The sequence below is a fragment of the Saccostrea echinata genome, unplaced genomic scaffold (genome assembly GCF_033153115.1).
Source record: "Saccostrea echinata isolate AGI-Se365-2 ecotype Australia unplaced genomic scaffold, CSIRO_AGI_Sech_v1 ptg000047l, whole genome shotgun sequence".
In the NCBI taxonomy this organism is placed as follows: Eukaryota; Metazoa; Mollusca; class Bivalvia; order Ostreida; family Ostreidae; genus Saccostrea; species Saccostrea echinata.
The window spans coordinates 13,221,605-13,242,520 of NW_026889796.1; the positions used below are offsets into that span (position 1 = coordinate 13,221,605).

At 34.4% G+C, this 20,916-nt stretch overlaps 2 protein-coding genes across 2 annotated transcripts; both read left to right on the forward strand.

Moving 5' to 3' along the window:
- Positions 1–1,256: 1,256 nt before the first annotated feature.
- On the forward strand, positions 1,257–6,627 carry LOC133202497 (protein mono-ADP-ribosyltransferase PARP14-like). Its single transcript, XM_061338337.1, has 6 exons — positions 1,257–1,313; positions 2,381–3,530; positions 3,727–4,482; positions 4,599–5,218; positions 5,999–6,216; positions 6,486–6,627. Exons 1-6 carry the CDS (start codon positions 1,260–1,262, stop codon positions 6,577–6,579), a joined length of 2,892 nt encoding a protein of 963 aa, XP_061194321.1. The 5' UTR covers positions 1,257–1,259; the 3' UTR covers positions 6,580–6,627.
- Positions 6,628–10,017: 3,390 nt separating this feature from the next.
- Positions 10,018–16,427, forward strand: LOC133202498 (uncharacterized). The gene is made up of 6 exons (XM_061338338.1): positions 10,018–10,168; positions 10,215–11,176; positions 12,600–13,376; positions 13,459–14,036; positions 15,062–15,279; positions 16,352–16,427. Exons 1-6 carry the CDS (start codon positions 10,032–10,034, stop codon positions 16,425–16,427), a joined length of 2,748 nt encoding a protein of 915 aa, XP_061194322.1. The 5' UTR covers positions 10,018–10,031.
- Positions 16,428–20,916: the final 4,489 nt, after the last annotated feature.

A 20,916-nucleotide genomic window follows, 5' to 3' on the forward strand; every position in this document is an offset into this window, starting at 1 on the left:
TGCTTAATGAGTTTGTGTCATTTAATCAGTGAATCATATAAAAAAACAATTATTTTGCTGAAATGATTTTTTCTCAATTAATTTCAAGATTAAAAATCATTCCAAAGGGAAAAAAGCTATAATATAATATTTAATTACACATTTCCCCCCCCAAAAAAGAAAGAAAGAAATGGGGACGTACATGTACAACAGGGACGTAAACACTATATAGTATTTGTATATACATGTGTATATACGTCCCTGTTCTCAAATAGCATTCCATGTTCTGTCCCGGGTTGACAAAAGGTCACCGTAAAATTTCAATCAAACTTTCGTAAATTTCAGCTGTCATCATCGATTCAAGTTGTACATATAAGATGCCAAACCATTCATAAATCGAGCATGTTCGCTACAAACAAAAACGAAACTATATTCAGAATTTGAACTTTAGCAATGCTTTTATCAGCAGGGATGAGATTGGCACCTGCTCAGTGGTGACTATGAACTAGCTCTGGCAAGAAAATATACCATTTAACACTTATCCTTTCCTGCAGTCTCCGCGTTATGGTATGATTATCTCTCGATTCCAAGTATTTCTACTTTCGTTTTGATCCCTTTGTTTCCGAACCCGATTAGGGCGTCATTGTCAATCGGCAAAAAGCGAAGGACTCCGCTTCAATCCATAACATGCAAATTTATTCGAGTAATAAAAAGTATCAGTAACAAAATAAAGAATGATTTTACTTATTTCACATCAATATATCTGCCGCTGTTTTCTTTAAAAAAAAAATTAGCAAAAGTACTTCGGGGAAAATCCCAAATAACTTTCGTTTTGTTTCTCGAAGAAAGACAGTATACCTAGGAGACAGTATACCTAGGAGAATGAGAAAAAAAAATATCGTTTTGTTATATTATGATCGCGAAAAACAAACTCTAGTTTGGGGTGTCGTGTCCTGACTCACACAGATATTCAATTATTTTGGATATTTATTCTTCATCAGCAGGAATTTGAGACCTCTGCACAAATTTTGATGTCAGTCGGTATATATTTATAGCTACATGTATATACGGCGTATCTGAGCTAAAAAATAAAAATACGAGATTGAGTGCTTTCATATCTGATTTAATGATCAATTAGAATGCCTGGCATACATCATACATAATGATATTCATAAATTTTTATTTGGGGGGGGGGGGGGCGAGTTGAGTAACCATTTGTTGTGTATGTCTTGTTTGTTTACAGGCTATAACTTCCTCCTCTTCAGTGAAATATTTCCATTATGTCTGGCAAGAGTGGGACATTTACCTCTTCAAGAAGAGAGAACATTGGAATAGTAAGCTAAGAGATGGCAAATAATCTTTGAATCTCTGTGATATAATTCCTAACTTTCAGAACAGAATTCAATTATTAACTATAAATTTTAAATATTTTTAAACCCATATAGGTACTAGATTTCACTCCAATACACTACAAAAAAGTAAGGGGGGATTTGAAATGAACATTTTCAAAGTAAATTAACAATAAAACTTTATCGTTGAAGACAAAATGTGAAGGGGCAGCCCCCCCCCCCCCCCCCGTTACTACGTACCTGCAGAAAATTTTCATCGTTTAAAGGGGAATGGTACTTTTTGATTTCTTTTATAGATATATTACTTGCATATCAAGCAATGTCAATCTAAATATTAAGCAGATTTTAGGTTGTATCTCCAAGGTAAACATTACGCGCGTTAAATTCGTTTTGCACACACCCTTAATACGTTATATTTCCATTAGTGAACTCTTCAAAATTAGAGGCGCGTTTGGTCGTCTGACAGGGACAGCATGGCGTTGCGGATAATACAAAACATGCCAATCTCAATCCAATTTTTAATGTTAAATGCATTTGTCATTCCAATTAAAGAATGGAAGAACTAAAAGACATATGTAAGAGAGCGAGAACCCTAAATTTATTATCCATTAATTAAAAATACGACATTTCCGAGGCATGTATATTGTATTTAGATGTAGCATACGATAAATAGATACATACGATCAACAATATAGATATAAATTGATATCGTTGTCATTCCTACTCTTGATGTATATAAAGTCCACAACAATAAAATATTTCATTTGCATTTTCTTAGGATTTGTTCATCGACATTCAACATACTGTTTACATGTTTACGTTACGTTTGTCCCTGAAATCCCGCGAGATTTGTACATTTACCGACTTTTTCACAAAAGAGCTCACTAAGAAGTATAACTCTTCCATAGTGGAAAAAGAACGTATTGCAGTTATGAGAATACATCTTTCTAAAAATTATAATCCAAAGCTCTTAAAATTATTTACTTCGTATTCATCTTTGTTAAACTGTTGAAATGAATTATTTGATGTTGTATGTATAGTTTTTGTTTTAGAAAACCATTGAAAAGGACCATGCTGAAGAATTACTTGCGCTTTTTAAAGATGAAATTGCTGATTTAAATAAGAAACAAAAAGATTTTCACATTCAAACCTTTCTGTCGCCTGCAAAAGTGGTTATACAAACTAAAACACAGGGGGATAAAACTGTAGAAGGTGTGAAAAATAAATTGCTTAGCTGGTTGGAAACACTGACCCATGAAAAAGTTATAACAGAAATAGAGGAGGACAATCAAAAGAAAATACGAGATTATTTGAAAAGAAAAAAAATATTTTTCAGGGAATCCAAATCTCATCAATCGCAAGTATTTCGTATGAAATTTAAAAAATCAGATAACGGTGCTGGGGACTGCATGGCAAGACTTAGTGAAATACTGGGCAGAACAGACCAGATGAGCGCTGGTGAAACAAAAATGGGAAATAAAACGATAAAAAAATCCCCCTTTTCTGAAATCAGTAAGTCCCAACCTGACAACACTTCCGTTAAACGTTCTGTGGACGAGAAACCAAGCATGGGAACTGTAGGGGATCTTTCTCGACAAGTTGATGATCTTGAAACGAAATCGCGTTCCTTCACAAAAAGCCTTAAAGCTGAAAAAGCACAGGAGAGGAGAAAAGTAGAGGAAAGGGAAAAATCAGACAAGCAAGTAAAGAACTCTTTGTCATTGGATCCGTTAGTGCATTTACCAAATGACGATTCTTTTGGTACAAGTCAGATGTCAAAGCCCCTGAAAATTTCATATAAACTAGACGTTCCCCTTAAAAGTGGATTGATTTTTAGAATATACACTGCAGATATTACGAAATTGAACCTGGATGCAATAGTTAACCCAGCAAATGAAAAATTGTTGAATAATGGAGGTTGTGCTTTACATATTTCTAAAGCCGCAGGAAAGGACTTTGAAGGCGATTGTAAAAGAAATATAACAGAAAAGAAAACAATCAAAGTAACAGAAAACGTGGTGACTAGTGCCGGAGATCTTCCGTGCATATGCATCATAAACGCTGTCGGACCAGATTGGACAAATTATGATAAAGGGAAAAAGGTAAAATGTTTAGAGGATCTTCTAAAAACAGTCATTAATATACTGGAAAGAGCAGAAAAGACACAGATGTCTTCAGTTGCCATTCCACCTATAAGTTCAGGTATGATAACTGATTTATCCCATACCAGGTATTTGTTAAACTTAGTGGATAATTTGCAAACAGTGTCAATTAGAACCTTCATGCCATTAATCAATTATCAACTTTTGATTTACGTTAACTTTAAGGAAAAAATTATCATTCAGTTTAAGACTAAAACGCAGTTGATCTATTAAATATTTTTTTCCCTTCCTGATAGGAATATTCGGAGTTCCTGCGGAGGTGTGTGCTCCAATGTACGTGAAAGCGATCACTGATTTCGGCGAAAAACAGAGAAGGAAACTACGAGAAGTGCATTTGGTTGATTTGGATCCAAGCAACAATATCTTAGACTTAACGGCATCTGCATATCACACTTCTCTGCAGAAACGCGAAAGTCTAAACCCTAATGACGTCATGCGACGCTTCGCTCAACAATGTCTACCAGGCACAAAGTCAGTGAACAAAAAAGACAATGTAGAGGCGTCTTTAAATCAATCACGATGTCACTTTGTAGGAAATGACAAAGGAGTAATCTCATTTGAAATGGACAGAAAGCTGAAGATATTTATATACAAAGGGGATATTGTTTCTCTTAAAAATATTGGGATACTTGTATGCTCTGAAAATAAAGGAGTGACGGGATCTGGAGCTCTTGCCCAAAGCATTCTTAAAAATGCTGGTCAGCTGTACCAGAAAGACTTGAAGAAACTTAAGGAAAATGTAAGCAAAACAGAAAAATATCTCAAAGTAGGGACCACATGCGTTTTGCACGCAGGAAAACTTAATTACCAGCATGTGATTCTTGCAATAATATCTCGTTTTCTTCATGAAAGAGCTCCACAAGATGATGAATTACTTGAGTTGCAGCATACGGTGTATCATGTTTTGAACCACGCAGACGATATTATAACACCTGTAAAAAAGAAATCTGCAGCGCACCCTAACTCTCTTGCAATGCCTCTATTAGGGGCTGGTAAGTTTTTTTTTTCTTTTTATTTATATATTTTATTTTTTTTATTTTTTTTTTTTTAATTTAGAATTTGAAAAAAATTTCATCAACACAACTGTTTCCTGATTCGCAATTTTTAGGAAAGATGACAGAACCTCGTCATTTAGAAATGCTTTGCTGGTCCGTGTATTTCGCCATTGACAGTTATATGAATCGTAGTGATGAAGTCGCTCTTAATGAAATCCACTTGGTCAGTTTCAATGACAATACGAATGAAGCATTCATCAACGTCTTCATGGCAGGATCAGCTGAAAAATACAGGCAATCAAGACCATTCCCACCTACGGCACGACCTGCCTCAGCTGATCTCAGTCAACACAAAACTTCTACCAAGGATAAGGATAACAAACATGTAGAAATATGGACAATGGAATCCAGAAAGAATAGTCCACCAAATATTAAAACATATTTCCAAAGTCCAACAGAGAAGTCTTTGGATACCTGTGTCATCTGTTTGGAACCACACACCAAACCCGTAGAGCTTAATCTCTGCCACCATGTATTCTGTGAGGAGTGCATTGGCGATTTTTTTTCGAGAAAGACCGCATGCCCCGTTTGCAATACTGTCTATGGGAAAATTTATGGAGATCAACCACAAACAGGGACAGCAACAATTTTCAAAGAAAAATACTCTCTCCCAGGATACCCCAAGTCTGACACTTGGGAAATTCTTTATGAATTCCCGGATGGAGTTCAATTGGTAAGGACTAAAGGACATTATACTTAGCTTTAATTTCAAAACTTAAGACAAACAAACCTATTATAACATAATAATGCCAAGTAAGGGATACATAAAAGCAACCTATTCAAATATTTTCACGTATCGCAACATTTGGAATTATATAATGTTAATTTCACGAAACTTTAGAGAATAGATCTCTACTGATTTATAATATTGTATGCAGCATATGCACACTAACGTAAAGACAAATACATGTATTTACATGTACATGTAGTTCTCTATTCATCATTGATGATGAACACATTTCACGATTTATTTAATAGACACACAAAATATCAACGAGTTAACATTCCAAAACGATCACGTATATTTCCAGTGAGATCCTTTGCTAAAACGAAAGCAGGATTGAAAAACACAGTAAAGGCATAATGGGGGTGGAGGTCTGCTAAATTAGAAACTGTATTACCTTACTTTGCATAATTTTTAAATTATTAAAAGGAAAAATATCCAAATCCCAGCTATGCACGGTGGCATGATATACTGTTCATAATATTTTACCCGAATAAATATACAAATAATCTATACACTGATAAATAATTTTGTGTTTCTGACGAACAGCAGTCTGAAAAATTTTAGGATTGTGTTATTCTTCTTTCATGATGAAAAACGTATTTCTAAAATACATCAAACGGACTTGGGTAGGGTAGAATTCAAAATGGTCCCTTACGTGAAAAAAAGTGTTCGGTAATTTCTGTTATTTTAAATCATTAAAAATAGTTGAATGGTTCAATATTTCAGGATTGCCATCCACATCCAGGTTTGCCTTACAAAGGGACTCGCCGCTTAGCATTCCTCCCTGCTACCAAGGAGGGTACGGCTGTTTTACGTATGTTAGAGAGAGCCTTCAAGCAGGGTCTAATATTTACTGTAGGATCATCTAGAACAACAGGACAGAGTAATGTCGTTACTTGGAATGATATACATCACAAAACCAGACCTAATGGAGGTCCTGAGAGGTTAAAAACCCTACAAAATTATATTATTAGTCTTACTCCGTTTCATGTCAGAAAATCAGAAATTTTCGTTTATTTGTGTATTCATCTTGTTGCGTATATTTCAAACTATGTATAAAAGCTTTTACGTTTAGATTTGTGTACATTTTTATATTTTTTATGTTTTTTGTTGATAGATTTAAAACTTATACTCATGACCATCATATTATTAAATAAATTTGCATGATTAAAAACATTGATATTAAGTACTAATTAGAAACATTTCCCTGTAGGTTTGGATATCCAGACCCAGATTATCTACTGCGTGTCCGTGAGGAACTGGAAGCCAAAGGAATCACGGAGAGAGACGATAGGGAACAGCAATAAGGCAGACAGATTAACGAAGTAGTTTGAGTCTTTGATTTGAGTTACTCTGACTTGAGGTTTCAATAAAAACAATTAATTTGTCTTGACTTATGCATAAATTGCATAAATTTATTCAGTACTTAAAGATTTTTCAAATTTACGACTTTCGTCCATTCGGCTATTTTTTAAGCACACACACACACAGAGAGAGAGAGGGTCATTGTTAATATCAGTCTATATTATTTAATTTTATATCTGAACGAATATTTGTTTTCCTATGATATTTTTTTTGATGTCACATTTTACGTTTTTTTTTTCTATCAGTAAGGAGAGCATTTATTTATTTTGGGCACACGAAGAGAGAGAGAGAGAGAACGAAAAAGAGAGAGATTCTTGTTTAGATTTTTATGTCATTGATAGCGTTTTCTACATGTTTTAATATTCTTTTTTTTAAACATTGTCTCATTTTCTAGTACAGGTTGACTGATTTGTCAGCTAAAAACATTTGAACTTTCGTCCTCGTGTGTTTTAATACATATTACCTGGGTTACACGGTTATAGCGAAGTGCCAGTGAATCAACCAAGTATTAGTCGTTCTATCCGAGAAATTTATCATACGTTTTAGAAAAGTGACTTTGCTGCAAGCGTGATTTTTCTGTAAGATTTTTGCTGTAACCGTATTTATCAGTACATCTTTTGTTATGAGGATGTGTACATTGTTTTGTTTTCTAATACATGTATATCAACCGCTCATCATCCTACATACATATGAAATAAGGGAAAATGTATTGTTAATCAGATGAGAGCTAAATTCTGTAATTGAGAGATATGTGGAGAGTATACATAGGACCCCGCATGGAAATATAAGTACATGTACATAAAGTGTAAGGATGACTAGAGAAAGACATCTCACAGTAGTATCTATGAAAATTTCCAATTCACATGCATGTATAAGTTTGAATATTCTTTAAACTACATGTATATTCTACTAAATGCTTTACATAAGTAGAGGGAGTGGCTAGGGGAAGAGACCTACATGTAACATTTTGGGGTCATTTGCTCAAAGGTCAAGGTGAAAAGTCAAGATAAATTCCACAATTATGTACATGTAATTACTAGATTTAGGAGGGAAATGAAAGAAGACACCATTAGGCCTTTGGGCCATTTGAGGAAATTGGCAAGATAGATTAATAATATGTGCGTTGTGTTGCAATGAATCAGTTTATCTGCTAAATATTCTGGAGCAACGAATATTTTTAAAGAATTAATGGCTTTTATTGTCACTACATATTCGATGGAGCCCCGCCCCTACACCAGGGCCATCTATCCTAGGGTCATGAAATTCACAATTCTGGAAGAAATACCATTGCTCATCATATTTATGTAGTTTGTTTGCCTAATGCCCAGGAGCAGATAAGAAGATTTTCAAAGAAATAATACCTTTTCACCGTAAAATGAATAGAGCCCCAGCCTAATACCAGAACCTCTGACCCCGATCGAAGCCATGGAATTCAGAATTTTAGAAGAGGCACACTTGCTCTTTATAACTATACACTTAGTTTTTTCCTTGATACCCAGGAGCAGAGAAGACGATTTTCAAAGAAATAATGCATTTTCACTATATAAACATTAGAACCATCACAATTATGGAAGAGGTACCACTGTCCAACAGAACCATGCACTTAGTTTATCTGCTTAATATATATAAGGGGTAGAGAAGAAGATTTTCGAAGAATTTATGCATTTTCTATTTAATCATTAGAGCCCCGCCCTAATTACAGAACCCAGACCCTTTGGCCATGAAATTCACAATTTTGGTAGAGGTCTCAATGCTTATTAAAAAAACCATGACAACAGTTAAAGCGTTTGTTGTCCAGAAGTAAAAAGGTTTAAAGATTGCAACACTGTAAATCAATTATTATTCGCGACATCTTTTATTCGCGATCCGTCAGTTTGAAATCTATCCGCGACGATAAATTTTCGCAACTGAGAAGACGTTCTACAAAAAAAGTCATGGTTTGCGTTGAGAATTATTCGCGAGTAAAAACTCGCGGATATTTCGAATAAATCGCGAATAAAAGTTGTTTTACATTATTTTGATGGTTTTGTCGAGCCTCTTGTCGCCAAGGGAGGCGGGAATCAAAGTTCACAAATATTGTTCCCCTTTACTCGTAGATGCTTTATGACAAAACTGGTTGAAATTAGTTCAGCGTTTGCTTGCAGAAAAAAGCTGAAAATGTTCAAATGTTAACGCACGACGGATGACAACAACGTCGGACAAAAACAGATAGGAATAGGTCACAAGAGTGACTCAAGTGTTCTAAAAACGAGATTCTCACTATTTTACTATATATATATATATATATATATATATATATATATATATATATATATATATATATATATATATATATATATATATATAATTTTATTTTGTTGACCAGTATTGCCATTGTTTTAGAAAATATGAATTTCTGTTCTATGATTTAGTTCCAATTTCAATAAAATTTACAAAAGTTTACTGCAACAAGCTACTTGAATTAATGAAATAGGTTTTGTTTTCAATGAACGGCGTTACTATGGTTATCAGAAATGAAATTTCAGTATGAAATTCTTCGGAGTAATGATACTTCTCGTACAATTTTAGCTTATTTTCTATAAAACTTGGAATATAAGCAGACTACCGCCTGCTTTTCGATTTCAGTGAAAGATATTTTAAAGGTCAGTAAAACAATATTTTGTTAAATTCTTTCAAAAGGCTACCTCTCCTAAAGTTTAGATCAAATTCTAATAAATTTATCTACCACCTCTGGTTCTTTGTGTTTTATTTCGATGAACAATATTGTGACAAATTTGCATCTTTCAAAAATGTTATTCTCCCTGTAGATATGGAATGATTTCAACAAAAGTTGGTAAAAGGTTAACAATATAACTATAATAATTCTGGAAATGAAAGCTTAATGTTACATAGTATCGAGTGCAACTTTTCAACTATTCAAACAAACAGTAGAATACTGTCTCTGATTTCATCAAAATTCATGATCCACCGCCTTATTAACGTTAACATTTTATGCCTGAGTTTTAATGCCCCTCATTCGGCAAAAAGCCAAAAATAAATTTAAACCTTCCCTCTATAGAATTTGAAATACATTGATTAGTACAAACGTACGTTTCAAAACGAAAGAAGAGTAAAAATTTGTTTTCAGCAGGTAAGAAATGTACCTGATATTAAAAAGAATGTACGGTAATTAACTGGATATCAGTTTTATATCTAGCACGATATTGAAAGTGTATGATTTACATTTTTTGAGACTCAAAATCGAATTATTTTAATTTAAGCATATACATGTACAATGATATTAATAATACTCTCAATTTTTACCAATCGAAATAGAAACAAATAGATATAGAATACAGTTTCTTTAAACATTATACTTCTTACAGATTAAATTTAGTATCCTACATATAGTTTTATGGATAAAGAAAAAGAAACCCGAAGAAATTTAGCACAGGAGAAAGTCACCTACCTAGGCGGCGACCCTGAAGAGAAAGCGAAAGCTGATAAAGCCCTCAGAGAAATATGTAGTGACGGGGATGTCACATACGAAGTGTCACGAAGTGTCATCAGATAAAACACATTGCTTTCTTTATGCCAGAACTATAGGAGAGGTCGTGAAAGCTGCCGAAAGGTATAATATATCAATAGATCGTGGTGATAATAGCAAAGATACATGTGAAACTACACGTGTTAAGAACGAAATAGAAAATGTGAGTATGGAGCATACACTCGAAGAATCGGAGAAAGAGGGAAGCAGTATTGTTGTCGGTAATGGGGACAAAAACGACAAAGAAGAAAATGAAGATGATACCCAGACTAAAAAGGAGACAGACACCATACCCGCAAGCACCACAGTAGAAATAACGAAACTCTCCGAGAGTGAAACAGGTGAAGACAACAGCAACAGCTGCGACAATGATGAAAATCACTCCACGGATAGAAATTCCCCTTCTGAGAAAAATTCATTTAATCTACCATTAGGACCTTCTGGCAGATCAGCTTTTGAAACATCTGAAGAGTCAGAGGTCGAGGTAGCCAACAAAAATGGTAAAACCTGCAACGATGATGACGTTCAGTCAACAGATAGAGATTCTTCAACCGAAGAAAAATCCTTTACATCGTCAACAGGCGTAGAAGGTAAACCAGATTCCGCAATCTTTGAGGTCCCTGAAATATTGACTCCTGAAGGATTTGTAATAAAACTTTACCTTCAGGACTTACTAGAAACTGATGTAGACGTAATTGTTAATGCTGCCAATGATAAAATGTTACATGGAGCTGGTATAGCTGCTGCAATTTCCAGGAGAGCAGGCCCGGACATGAAAAAAGAATGTAAAGACTACATCCAAAAGTATGGATCTCTTCCAGTTTCAAAAGCGTTTGTTTCCGGAGCAGGACAGCTAAAATTCAAAAACATTATTCATGTCGTCGGACCTTCTTGGACAGATTACAATAACAAGCTGGAATGTCTGAAAGATTTAGCAAAAACAGTGACAAACCTTCTAGAAAAGGCTAAAGAATGTAAAACCAAAGCTGTTGCCATGCCGACCATAAGTTCAGGTGAACATAAAGATTTAATTACTTATAATCTATTGTTTATTTAATTAGCCCTTGCAACAAAGTTTAAAGGTGATTTAAGATACTGGTTAGTATGCGAGTCCAGAGTCTAATTCAATGCTGTGAACATAACAATAAGAAATATTCCACTTGACTTTCCAGTTTTGCATTTCTAAAAAGTATGCATGTTGGCTATGAAATGTCCTATTTATTGAAATGTCAGAAGTCCAAAGGTCAAAGATATAGCCATGGGTAAAAAGCACCTTTGTATTTTCAAACTTACCTGCCTTAAATCTGACCGGAAATAAGTCTGTTTGAACGGTCAAAGATAATGTCAAAGACAGGATAGGTGTGACCTTAGTTATTGACACTATATGAAGACAGATATGTCATACTTGCCAGATAGATCAGTGGTAGCCTAGAAGAAGTCTATCACTTTCGAAGTGTCTGATTGAAGGCATTGATATAGGTGCAAGCTAACATTTTTTAATATTTCTTTACCCTTCCATCTCTTACTTTCTACAGAGATGAATGGTTGTTAGATGAAAAGAAACACCTAGATCAAAGGTCAAAAATCAAGTTAAAAGAAAATAAATTAATAAAAATCCAATTATGTTGTTGACAAAACCTAATATATCACATGAACTATCAGTCTCGCACTTCTAAGCTCATAATAAAGAATATATTTTCTCAAATGCAAGTCAAACTCCAAAGCTGAGGTCAAGAGATAAAAAAAAAATATTGGTACCCAAAGAAAGGTCTTGTCGCAAGGAATAAACTGAAAACTATGAAACCTCTTGCACCAACCATTCAAAAATTATGGCCAAGATTTAAGTTTTTCAAAAGTAAGTCAAACTCCACGGTCATGGTTCAAGTGTCAAAATTAATGAAACCAAAAAAAGGTTTTGTCACAAGAAATACACATCCGAAATATGAAAGCTCTAGCACCAACCATTCAAAAGTTATGGTCAAGGTTAAAGTTTCTAAAAAGTAGATCAATCTCCAAAGTCAAGAATAAATTGTCAAAACTGTTGGTACATAACGCAAGGTCTTGTCACAAGGGATAGTCCTGTGAAACATGAAAGCCATAGCTCCAACCACTCAAAATAGGCGAGGTTAATGGAATATCGAGATAACGAACAGTATTTAAGCTCAAAGATCATTTAAACAATACAAATAATATCCCTGGGGATAATCCAAGGGAACAGATTGAACTCTTAGAAAGCCATAGCTCCAACCACTTAAAATAGGCAATGTTAAAGTTTTTGCAGAAAAAAAAACAGACGGACAGAGCAAAAACTAACTGCCCCCGAATCTTCAATTACAAGGGCATAAAAATTGAATTTGGCAATACTAAGTATATATTTTTCAGACTTTTCATTAATAATGCTTTTTGAATCTTAATTTTAAAAATTCTTTCAAACAGGCATCTTCAGAGTACCGAAATCCCTATGTGCTGCCATGTATCTGAAAGGCGTTTTTGATTTTAGCAAACAGAAGAAGTTCGGATCACTTAAAGAGATCCACATTGTTGATTTATCTTTGGACGTCCTTGATCTAATTAAGGAAAAGTATCAACATTATTTAACCTTTAAAAAAGCCATTGATCCAGCGTGGTTGGTTGTAAGATACCACAGTGAGGGAGAAACAAAGGCATCAAGAGGTAACACAGCATCAACACAGGCATCAAAATTGTCAGAGAAAACCAAAGACGATTTAAACAGAGAACAGGCTCCTTTATCAAAATCAAAGGAAAATAAAAATTCTGAACACTCAATGAAAACCACCAAGATAGGCAATGTGTGTGTTTACATATATACAGGCGATCTGGGTTTGTTATCAGATTTAGATGTCGCGGTTAGTAGTGAAAATCCACATTTCACAGGAAAAGGTGGCATTGCAGCTAATTTTCTTTCAAAGGGAGGAAAAAAGTACAAAGAGGAACATGAAAAGTTACAAAAAGGTGCTCCATATCCTTTATATAGCATACTAACCACCTTGGGATATGATACAAAATTTAAGAAAATCTGTCATGCCATTATCGTTGCCTTTTCGAAAACTAACCCATTACTACTTCATCACCATATGCAATATAAGAATTTCATATTTGGGATACTAAATCAAGTAAACAACCTGGCAGGGCAATCATGTGGCAGGAAAAAGAAAAGCCTTCGATCAATTGTTATGCCACTTCTTGGAGCAGGTAAATTTTTTTTTCATTGTTAAGATTTTCCCCTAAGAATCTCTTTTTATAAACTTGTAAATGAACATCTATTTATTTTAAGGTAATCTTCATGATCCACATACAATCCAAACCCTTTGTACTCTTACTCGTGACGCAATAGAATGGTATGCCAGGTTCAAACCGTCACACATAACGCAGATACATCTTGTTAATATGCGGGACGAGTTTACAAAAATGCTGGTCACAACCTCTCAACAGACGGGCTTAAAACTTCCGATTCCTGAAGGTAACGCTGCAAAATCCTCAAAGTTTGACTCTAGATCGTTTCAATACATTTACAATTGGAAAGTACCATCAAAAGATAAGACAGTTAGCTTGGCAGACTTCATAAGGCAGTCAGAAAACACTAAAGGCAATACCTGTATCATTTGCATGGATGAAATGACACAGCCTGTTGAATTTGCTAGGTGTCGTCATCAATTCTGCGAAGAATGTATTACTGAATATTTTTCTTCGAAACCGATTTGCCCCGTCTGTAATACTGTGTACGGAAAACTTTATGGAATTCAACCCGTCAACGGTGAAGCTAGAATTTTCAAGGACAAGAAGTCACTGCCAGGATTCCCAAAGACAGAGACTTTCATTATCAGCTACGTGTTTCCTGATGGAAAGCAAGAAGTATATCTAAAATCTGAAGTTCTTTTTTTATTGGAAGGGGGGGGGGGGTAAATATAAAGTTTTTCAGTTCTTGAAAATAAAATAACCCTTTAAAGTAGGGATGTCAACGAATATTCGAACATTCGAATATTCATTCGATGAGTTGATATTCGAATATAAATTTAAGATTCGAATATTCGGTGTTTTACAGATTTCAAAAAAAAGAAGTACTGTGATTAATAAATTTTGAATAAACGAAAACCTTCTTGGAATGTCTAAAAGACGTGAAGAGTATACTAATCAAAATAAATTCAATTGATCATTGAATGAGTGTCTGATAGAATTCGTCTGTAATTGATATTGTAAAGGGCTTAATTTCAGAATAAATATGTAAATTACTTGATTATCTCGGGTTGTACATAATCCTGAATTTTATATTCAATATCGGTAAATTGATTGATTGCCTAGGAAAATTGTCCATGGAAATATTTCTGTTTATATTTTAAAAATATTCTTTTAAAGATTATAATCATATCTCTTATCAGGCCAATAATTGTAATTAATAACACGTATTGAAAACTAAACAGTATACGACAATCCTGCCTTTGGTAGGAAGACTAGTTCCTCAGTTAGAGCTACTATAAATTTATTAAATTATTAAATTTGTTAAAATCATATTTTTCGACATTTAAATCAATTATTTATTTCAATCATTGACAAATATCAAATGGAATTCCTAATGTTACACCTACAAAAGCCTTCACACGATTTTACTTCCAATATAAGAATACCAACGCTAAACCTTTCATGGGAGTAGGATGATGCATATTTAAAATACACCAGATTTATTTATGGTATCGAATATTCGAATATATTCGAATACTTTCATTGAATATTCGAATATGAATTTTTGACAAAATTGACATCCCTACTTTAAAGAATTTACTCAAGCATTGTGAGTCTTTTTTCTTTTCAGAATACCTGTAATTTCAGCCCCCAAAATATGATAAAAGTCTAGTACCTGTTCATCTGCACTATTTTCACAGGACTGCCACCCTGATCCTGGAAGACCATATAGTGGAATACAGAGGCAGGCATATCTTCCTGACAATAACGAAGGTAGAGAAGTACTTCATTTGCTTGAGGCAGCCTTCAAGCAGAGGCTAGTGTTTACCATCGGTGTCTCTCGCACCACGGGGAGGGAAGGAGTGGTCACATGGAACGATATACACCATAAAACTCGAAGAGACGGAGGCCCTGAAAGGTGATAAATTTGTTGTTTTGAAGAAAAGACATTTGCTCGTTCTTTACTTTAAGATCACCTGAACTGAAAACTCAAGTCAGCTTTTCTGATCACATTTTTTGTCTGTAGTCCGTCCGTCCGTCCTCCGTCTGTAAACTTTTAGCATTTTCGACTTCTTCTCCAGAATAATCACTGAGCCAATTTTAACCAAACCTTCCACAAAGCATCCGTGGATGAAGGGAATTTAAGTTTATTTACATGAAGGGCCACGCCCTCTTTCAAGGGGAGTTAATTCAGAAAAAGTAACAATTTGGTGGTATCTTTTAAAAATCTTCTTTTCAAGAACCACTGTGCCAAAAAAATTAAAACTTATAGGAAATCTTCTTTACATAGTGTGTCGCCCGCGTGGCGCAGCGGTTAGAACGTCTGCTCTAGAGTCGCAAAGTAAGGAGTTGATCCTTACGTCGCGGGTTCGAATCCCATTGTGGGACGTGGAGACCGGTCCTTCGTATGAGACCGTATAAACCGAGGTCCCGTGTCGCAGTAGGTGCTGGCGCGAAAAAGATCCCTCACTGCTCTATGACCGTAAGTGCCGAGTACATGACAAAATTTGCAGCTCTCCACCGGCAAGTGGTGGCGTCTCCATATGAGTGAAAAATACTCGAGAGGGACATAAAACAACATACAATCAATCAATCAATCAATCTTTACATAGTGTAGATTTAAATGCTCAAGTCATGGATTAACAAGAATAGCAAAGCCATGTTTAGTCATATTGATATGAAAGCATACTCAGATAGTGTAGATTCATGTTTGTTCAAAGCATGAACCCTGGGGTAGGGTGGGGCCACAATGGGGGATCAAAGTTTTACATAGGAATATAAAGGAAAAAAACTTCTCAGGAACAGCAAAGTCATGATTAGTTTTATAGATATGGAAGCATCCTAAGGCAGTGGAAATTCAAGCCCCAATCCCCACTCCAAAGTAAACTTTTCAATACTGAACTGATTTCTGCTCTTTACTAGCCAATGTGCTCAGGTGAGCAATGTGGCCCGTGGGTCTCTTGTGAAAGAATGCCTTTCTTTTTTTCTAGTTTCGGTTATCCGGATGAAGAATATTTAGCCAGAGTAAAAGAAGAACTTAATTCAAAAGGAATAACAAACGAGTGATTCTGTTTTCCCTAAAGTATTGTGGTGTTACTAAAATGAGAGTAAAGAGTGCAACAATGAGTGAATGTTTTGCACGAAATCCCACCTTGTTTGTATCTTAGTTTTACTGATAGAGAATGTAATTGCTTTGTGGAGAGTTAATAAGAAAATAAAGTAAATCAGAATAACAGTAAGTCCAATGGTACAAACCTTTACGTCTATTGTGTTTGAATTTTTTTCCTTTGCAGTTTTTGTTATTGTTGTTGTTAATCCTTTTTACTTTTCATTGTGCAAGAAGTGACATATAAACCGTAAACTGCGTACTGTGTAGAGCGCAATTGATTCCGAGATACGTTTGTAATAAGTGTGCGATAAATTATTGTTTACTTTTTGTTTGTATAATATTTCTCTATTTATTTTTGGCTTCTCTTTCTCTTTACTCTGTTGCATTGAAATTTTTAAATAGACTATTCGAAGACGATAAAGCAAATCATACTTGGGTTCTTCAACTCAAGAATATACAGTAAAATGCTTGTGGTTATGGATGTTGTCTAGCATTTAAGCTACTACAGATATTTCCTAACTGTTGCATCCAAATTTTTTAAATATTAACAAACACTACAAAGCCTAAATATTTGCCATCTAAAACAAAATCTTCCAAAGTGTTCTTGTTCTTCCTCTTCCTTCAACTATATTCCCACTGGGAACACCATTACTGGTGATATAAATAAAGTTGAAAATGACCAACTGGAAGCAATTATTTCAGAAAGTGCAAAGCCCCTATTTTTCAACAGACACAGAACTTCATTCCTATTATGAATAGTGTCGTCCGCAAGACGATATGCAAAATATGAAGACCTCGGCACTTTGTTAGTATGGATTAAGTGAGGATTAAGTAAGGATTACATGAACAATATGTTATGGTTACAAGGTGTGTAATTATATTCTAGTAGTCTTAATTTGTAAGGCGCATTATTACAACTGCAAGCATTTTAGAGGAACATGACTTTATCTCGAACTTATACTCACTGCTCCCTTTCAAAGGATGAAATTCTTCAGAATCGCGTTTCAGTTTAAGAAAACATAACATTCCAATCGACTGAGGTAAAGGATGGATGCACTTAACACTGAGTTTTGGGTCTTTTTCGGTCTCTTCTGTTGCTTTAAAATTTTAATTTAATTTCGCTTGTGTATAGTCTAAAGAAGTCTAAAGAATTCTCTCAATTTGGCACCAAATTTAAATGTTAAAATGATTTTAAACTATTAATACAATGAAATAATTCTGTTTTTCGTTCAAACCTCTTTCCAAATATAGAGAATTTACACTTATCTGCCCTTGAATGAACATTAGGTATCCATGAGAGGTGGAGCTAAAATTGTAAGAATGGGTCTAAAATTAGAGTAGATAAATAATAATGACATGTATTTTCCTATCTCCCTCTTTATTCTGCATGGCACAAGTACACTATTAGAAAAGGTTTCAAAACGAAATTAACAATATGAGCACGTCCATGGAACTAAAGAATAGTGTTTTCCCGCGTTTCGTAGAATAGCGGGGAAACATTGTATGATAGGAACGTATTTTATTGGAATTACTTGTCAATGGTAGGCGTGGCCAAAGGAAGGCCAATGAGAAGGCAGTATTCAGTAAGGTGTTTGGGCCATTCTAAGCCAGTGCTCTTCAGAACCACACGTGTTATATATATATATATTTATATATAATATACATCATATATATATATATAAATATACCAGTAAGAAAGGTAACATATTTTAATTTTGTTTCACCGTACATGTACATATTGTATATATATAGTGTTTATGCATTTTAAGTACTGCAATTCACCCTTGAGACATTATTTACATAGCGGCGGACACAGGTTTTCCATAGTTACCCGTCTATGGTTTTTTCCTGGGCGGTTTTTAATGTCTGTGATAGGGGTATAATGAATAACATTAACGTAGTTTACAAATATATTGCAGTATTTTATTTTTTCACATACAGTGTAATGTATGTCAGATAGTTATGTATCGTTATCAAAATAAACGCCAGCTGCTCCCACTAAGCTAGCCTGGCTTACAGCATATGTGTTGTATTATTTGAGGTGTAGTCTGTCAAATAATGAGTGGAGATTATACTATTTTAAATCAATGCCCGACAATTTTAAAAACATGTTCGAGCACAGTGTCCTAGTTAGCGCAAAACATGCTACCTTACAAGTCACGTGACGGAATTTAGTATTCACGGAGTTACCTGAGGTTAGAAATTACGTGGTGAATTATAATATTTAACATTTCACAGCCCTTGGTTACAACAGAGAGAGCGAATGTAAGAAGAAGCATTTTTTCGCTTTTAAACCATGAGTGCACGTTTGTCTATTAATCTCCGTTTGACACAACATTAGTAATGTAAAAATATACAACTACTGTTGAAAGGAGAACAACAGACAAACATGCGCTGACTATGTAAAAAGTCAGTAGAAAAGTGGGCGCGTCCTCATTATCATACGAGATTCAAGAAATAGTGATGACCACCGCCTTTGAAAACGGATTCGTACTTCATAAATACATACTTTTATTTAATTTAATTACGTAAAGTTGTAGATTAGATGTTGACCATTCCTGCAATTCAAAAAAAATGCTTGTTTTGAAAGTTTATTTTGTTGCAAAGAAGATGGGCGAATATAGCATGTGATCTGCAGGAATTATCTGTGCGAAACATTTATAGTTAATATAGTTTAAATGTCCACGATATGTCGGCTGGCCACCGCTGGACAGACTTTCCAAAATTATGCACATAGGAGAATGTTACATCTTGTCAAATTGTTATATTTAAGTCTGCCTATCTTAATAATTACTATAATATAGTAATGCTTCACATCAATAATAAACACCTATTATATAATAAGGGCATAGTTAAACACAATTACAAGTATATATTTGTATATTAAAGTTACACAGTGAGTCAAGATCATGTGTTTCTTTAAGATAATTGTATTATAAAACAAAAGATCTATGAGAAATATTATTAAGGCGAAGTTTTGAGATCTCAACTGCACTGTAAAACCAAGAAAAGACTACAAAATGTAAGTGCAGGGAAAAAAAGTTGTATCTATGGCGCGGTTGTTATCGTCAATGTCAACAATGTCAAGGTCATGTGTCTTTTATTTTTAGCGTGAAACTTGTAAACAACATTGAATTGGAGCAATTAAGTTCTGATCATCTTTTTTGAAGATTATATTAAAATCCTCGGACATCCGACATTTATATCTATGGAATTGACACCATGGTAACTTCTTCAACTTATCTGCGCATGCGTACCTTGAAGAGGAAGAAGTGAAGCAATTAGTATTTTCATGTTGGGGCAAACTTAAACTATTTTTACTTATATTTTTCTCCATAAAAGTAGATTTTTTAGGTTCTCAAACCTGTAATTTTTTGAAACCTAATACTTTTAAGAATTAAATAAAATTTGTATGGGTCTCGCAAATATTCTTCTTTTGTCAATTTTCCTATTTTTCCGTCACGGTGTCTCTTTATAGTATCAGTAGGATAAAACTCGGTGCAACAGAACCAGAATTTATCCATTTTAGAATAATTAAACTGATAAAAGAATTGATTGTTTAATTTTGAAAATATTAATGCCCCATGCAGGGATCGAACAAAAAATATTTCCGTTTCCATTGCACTCGACAGGTAACGCATACTACTGAGCTATCATCGCTACACAAACGTTTTGGATTTTAAAATGACAATGATACACCGCATTTACACATCAGATTTTCTTTTCGAAAAAGTCAATTTTTTATGGTCTCTGGGTCTTCTCTCCATTTTTATAAATGTTTGTTTGTTTTAATTAAAATGCACACAAATAACGTTTCAAAATCATGGAGAGGTGACCCAAAGAAAGCCAATTATTAGAGAATCATGTTTAAAAATGTAAGATTTTGTACCAAATGACACATCCAGCCAATTTTCAAGTTATTCTATATCAAATCAAAACACAATATCAGGAAAATATTTCCCTTTCCTATTTCACAGGAACCCGATAAATCAAAAGAATGCTAAAATTTCATGTGACAGATCAATGAAATTTAAACTTTTCAAGTGCGCCCAGATTCCAGCGAATACCAACGTAGAGGTGACCTCGTTCTTTCGTGTGTCCTTAAGTGCTGTCATCCTTTGATTTAACGTACCTATACTGAATTCTAAAACTTCATAAAATTCCTTAAAAGATATACTGAGTGGTTTTGTTAATGTTTTTCCCTATTCTTATATATTGTTCTGGTGTGTGTACAAATTTAATACATCATTGTAATGAAGGACGCAATCTGATAAAAACCCTGGCTGCCATTGTGAATCCAGCCAGCGAGTTGCTACCGAATACAGGCGGAAGTGAGAATATTAAAGAATATTCAACAAAGCTGAAAGACAACTGTAACTGTTATCACAAATCAACACGTAAAGCATTGTGTGGTACATGTAATAAAAGAAATTATGATTGTGAATT

Bases quoted from the DNA above. Each gene is read 5' to 3' on its own strand.
- LOC133202498 (XM_061338338.1), top strand. From the start codon at position 10,032: ATGGATAAAGAAAAAGAAACCCGAAGAAATTTAGCACAGGAGAAAGTC. The intron at 11,177-12,599 runs GTGAACATAAAG...TCTTTCAAACAG, and splicing joins CATGCCGACCATAAGTTCAG to GCATCTTCAGAGTACCGAAA. The intron at 14,037-15,061 runs GTATATCTAAAA...CTATTTTCACAG, and splicing joins TTCCTGATGGAAAGCAAGAA to GACTGCCACCCTGATCCTGG.
- LOC133202497 (XM_061338337.1), top strand. From the start codon at position 1,260: ATGTCTGGCAAGAGTGGGACATTTACCTCTTCAAGAAGAGAGAACATT. The intron at 3,531-3,726 runs GTATGATAACTG...CCTTCCTGATAG, and splicing joins CATTCCACCTATAAGTTCAG to GAATATTCGGAGTTCCTGCG. The intron at 5,219-5,998 runs GTAAGGACTAAA...TCAATATTTCAG, and splicing joins TCCCGGATGGAGTTCAATTG to GATTGCCATCCACATCCAGG.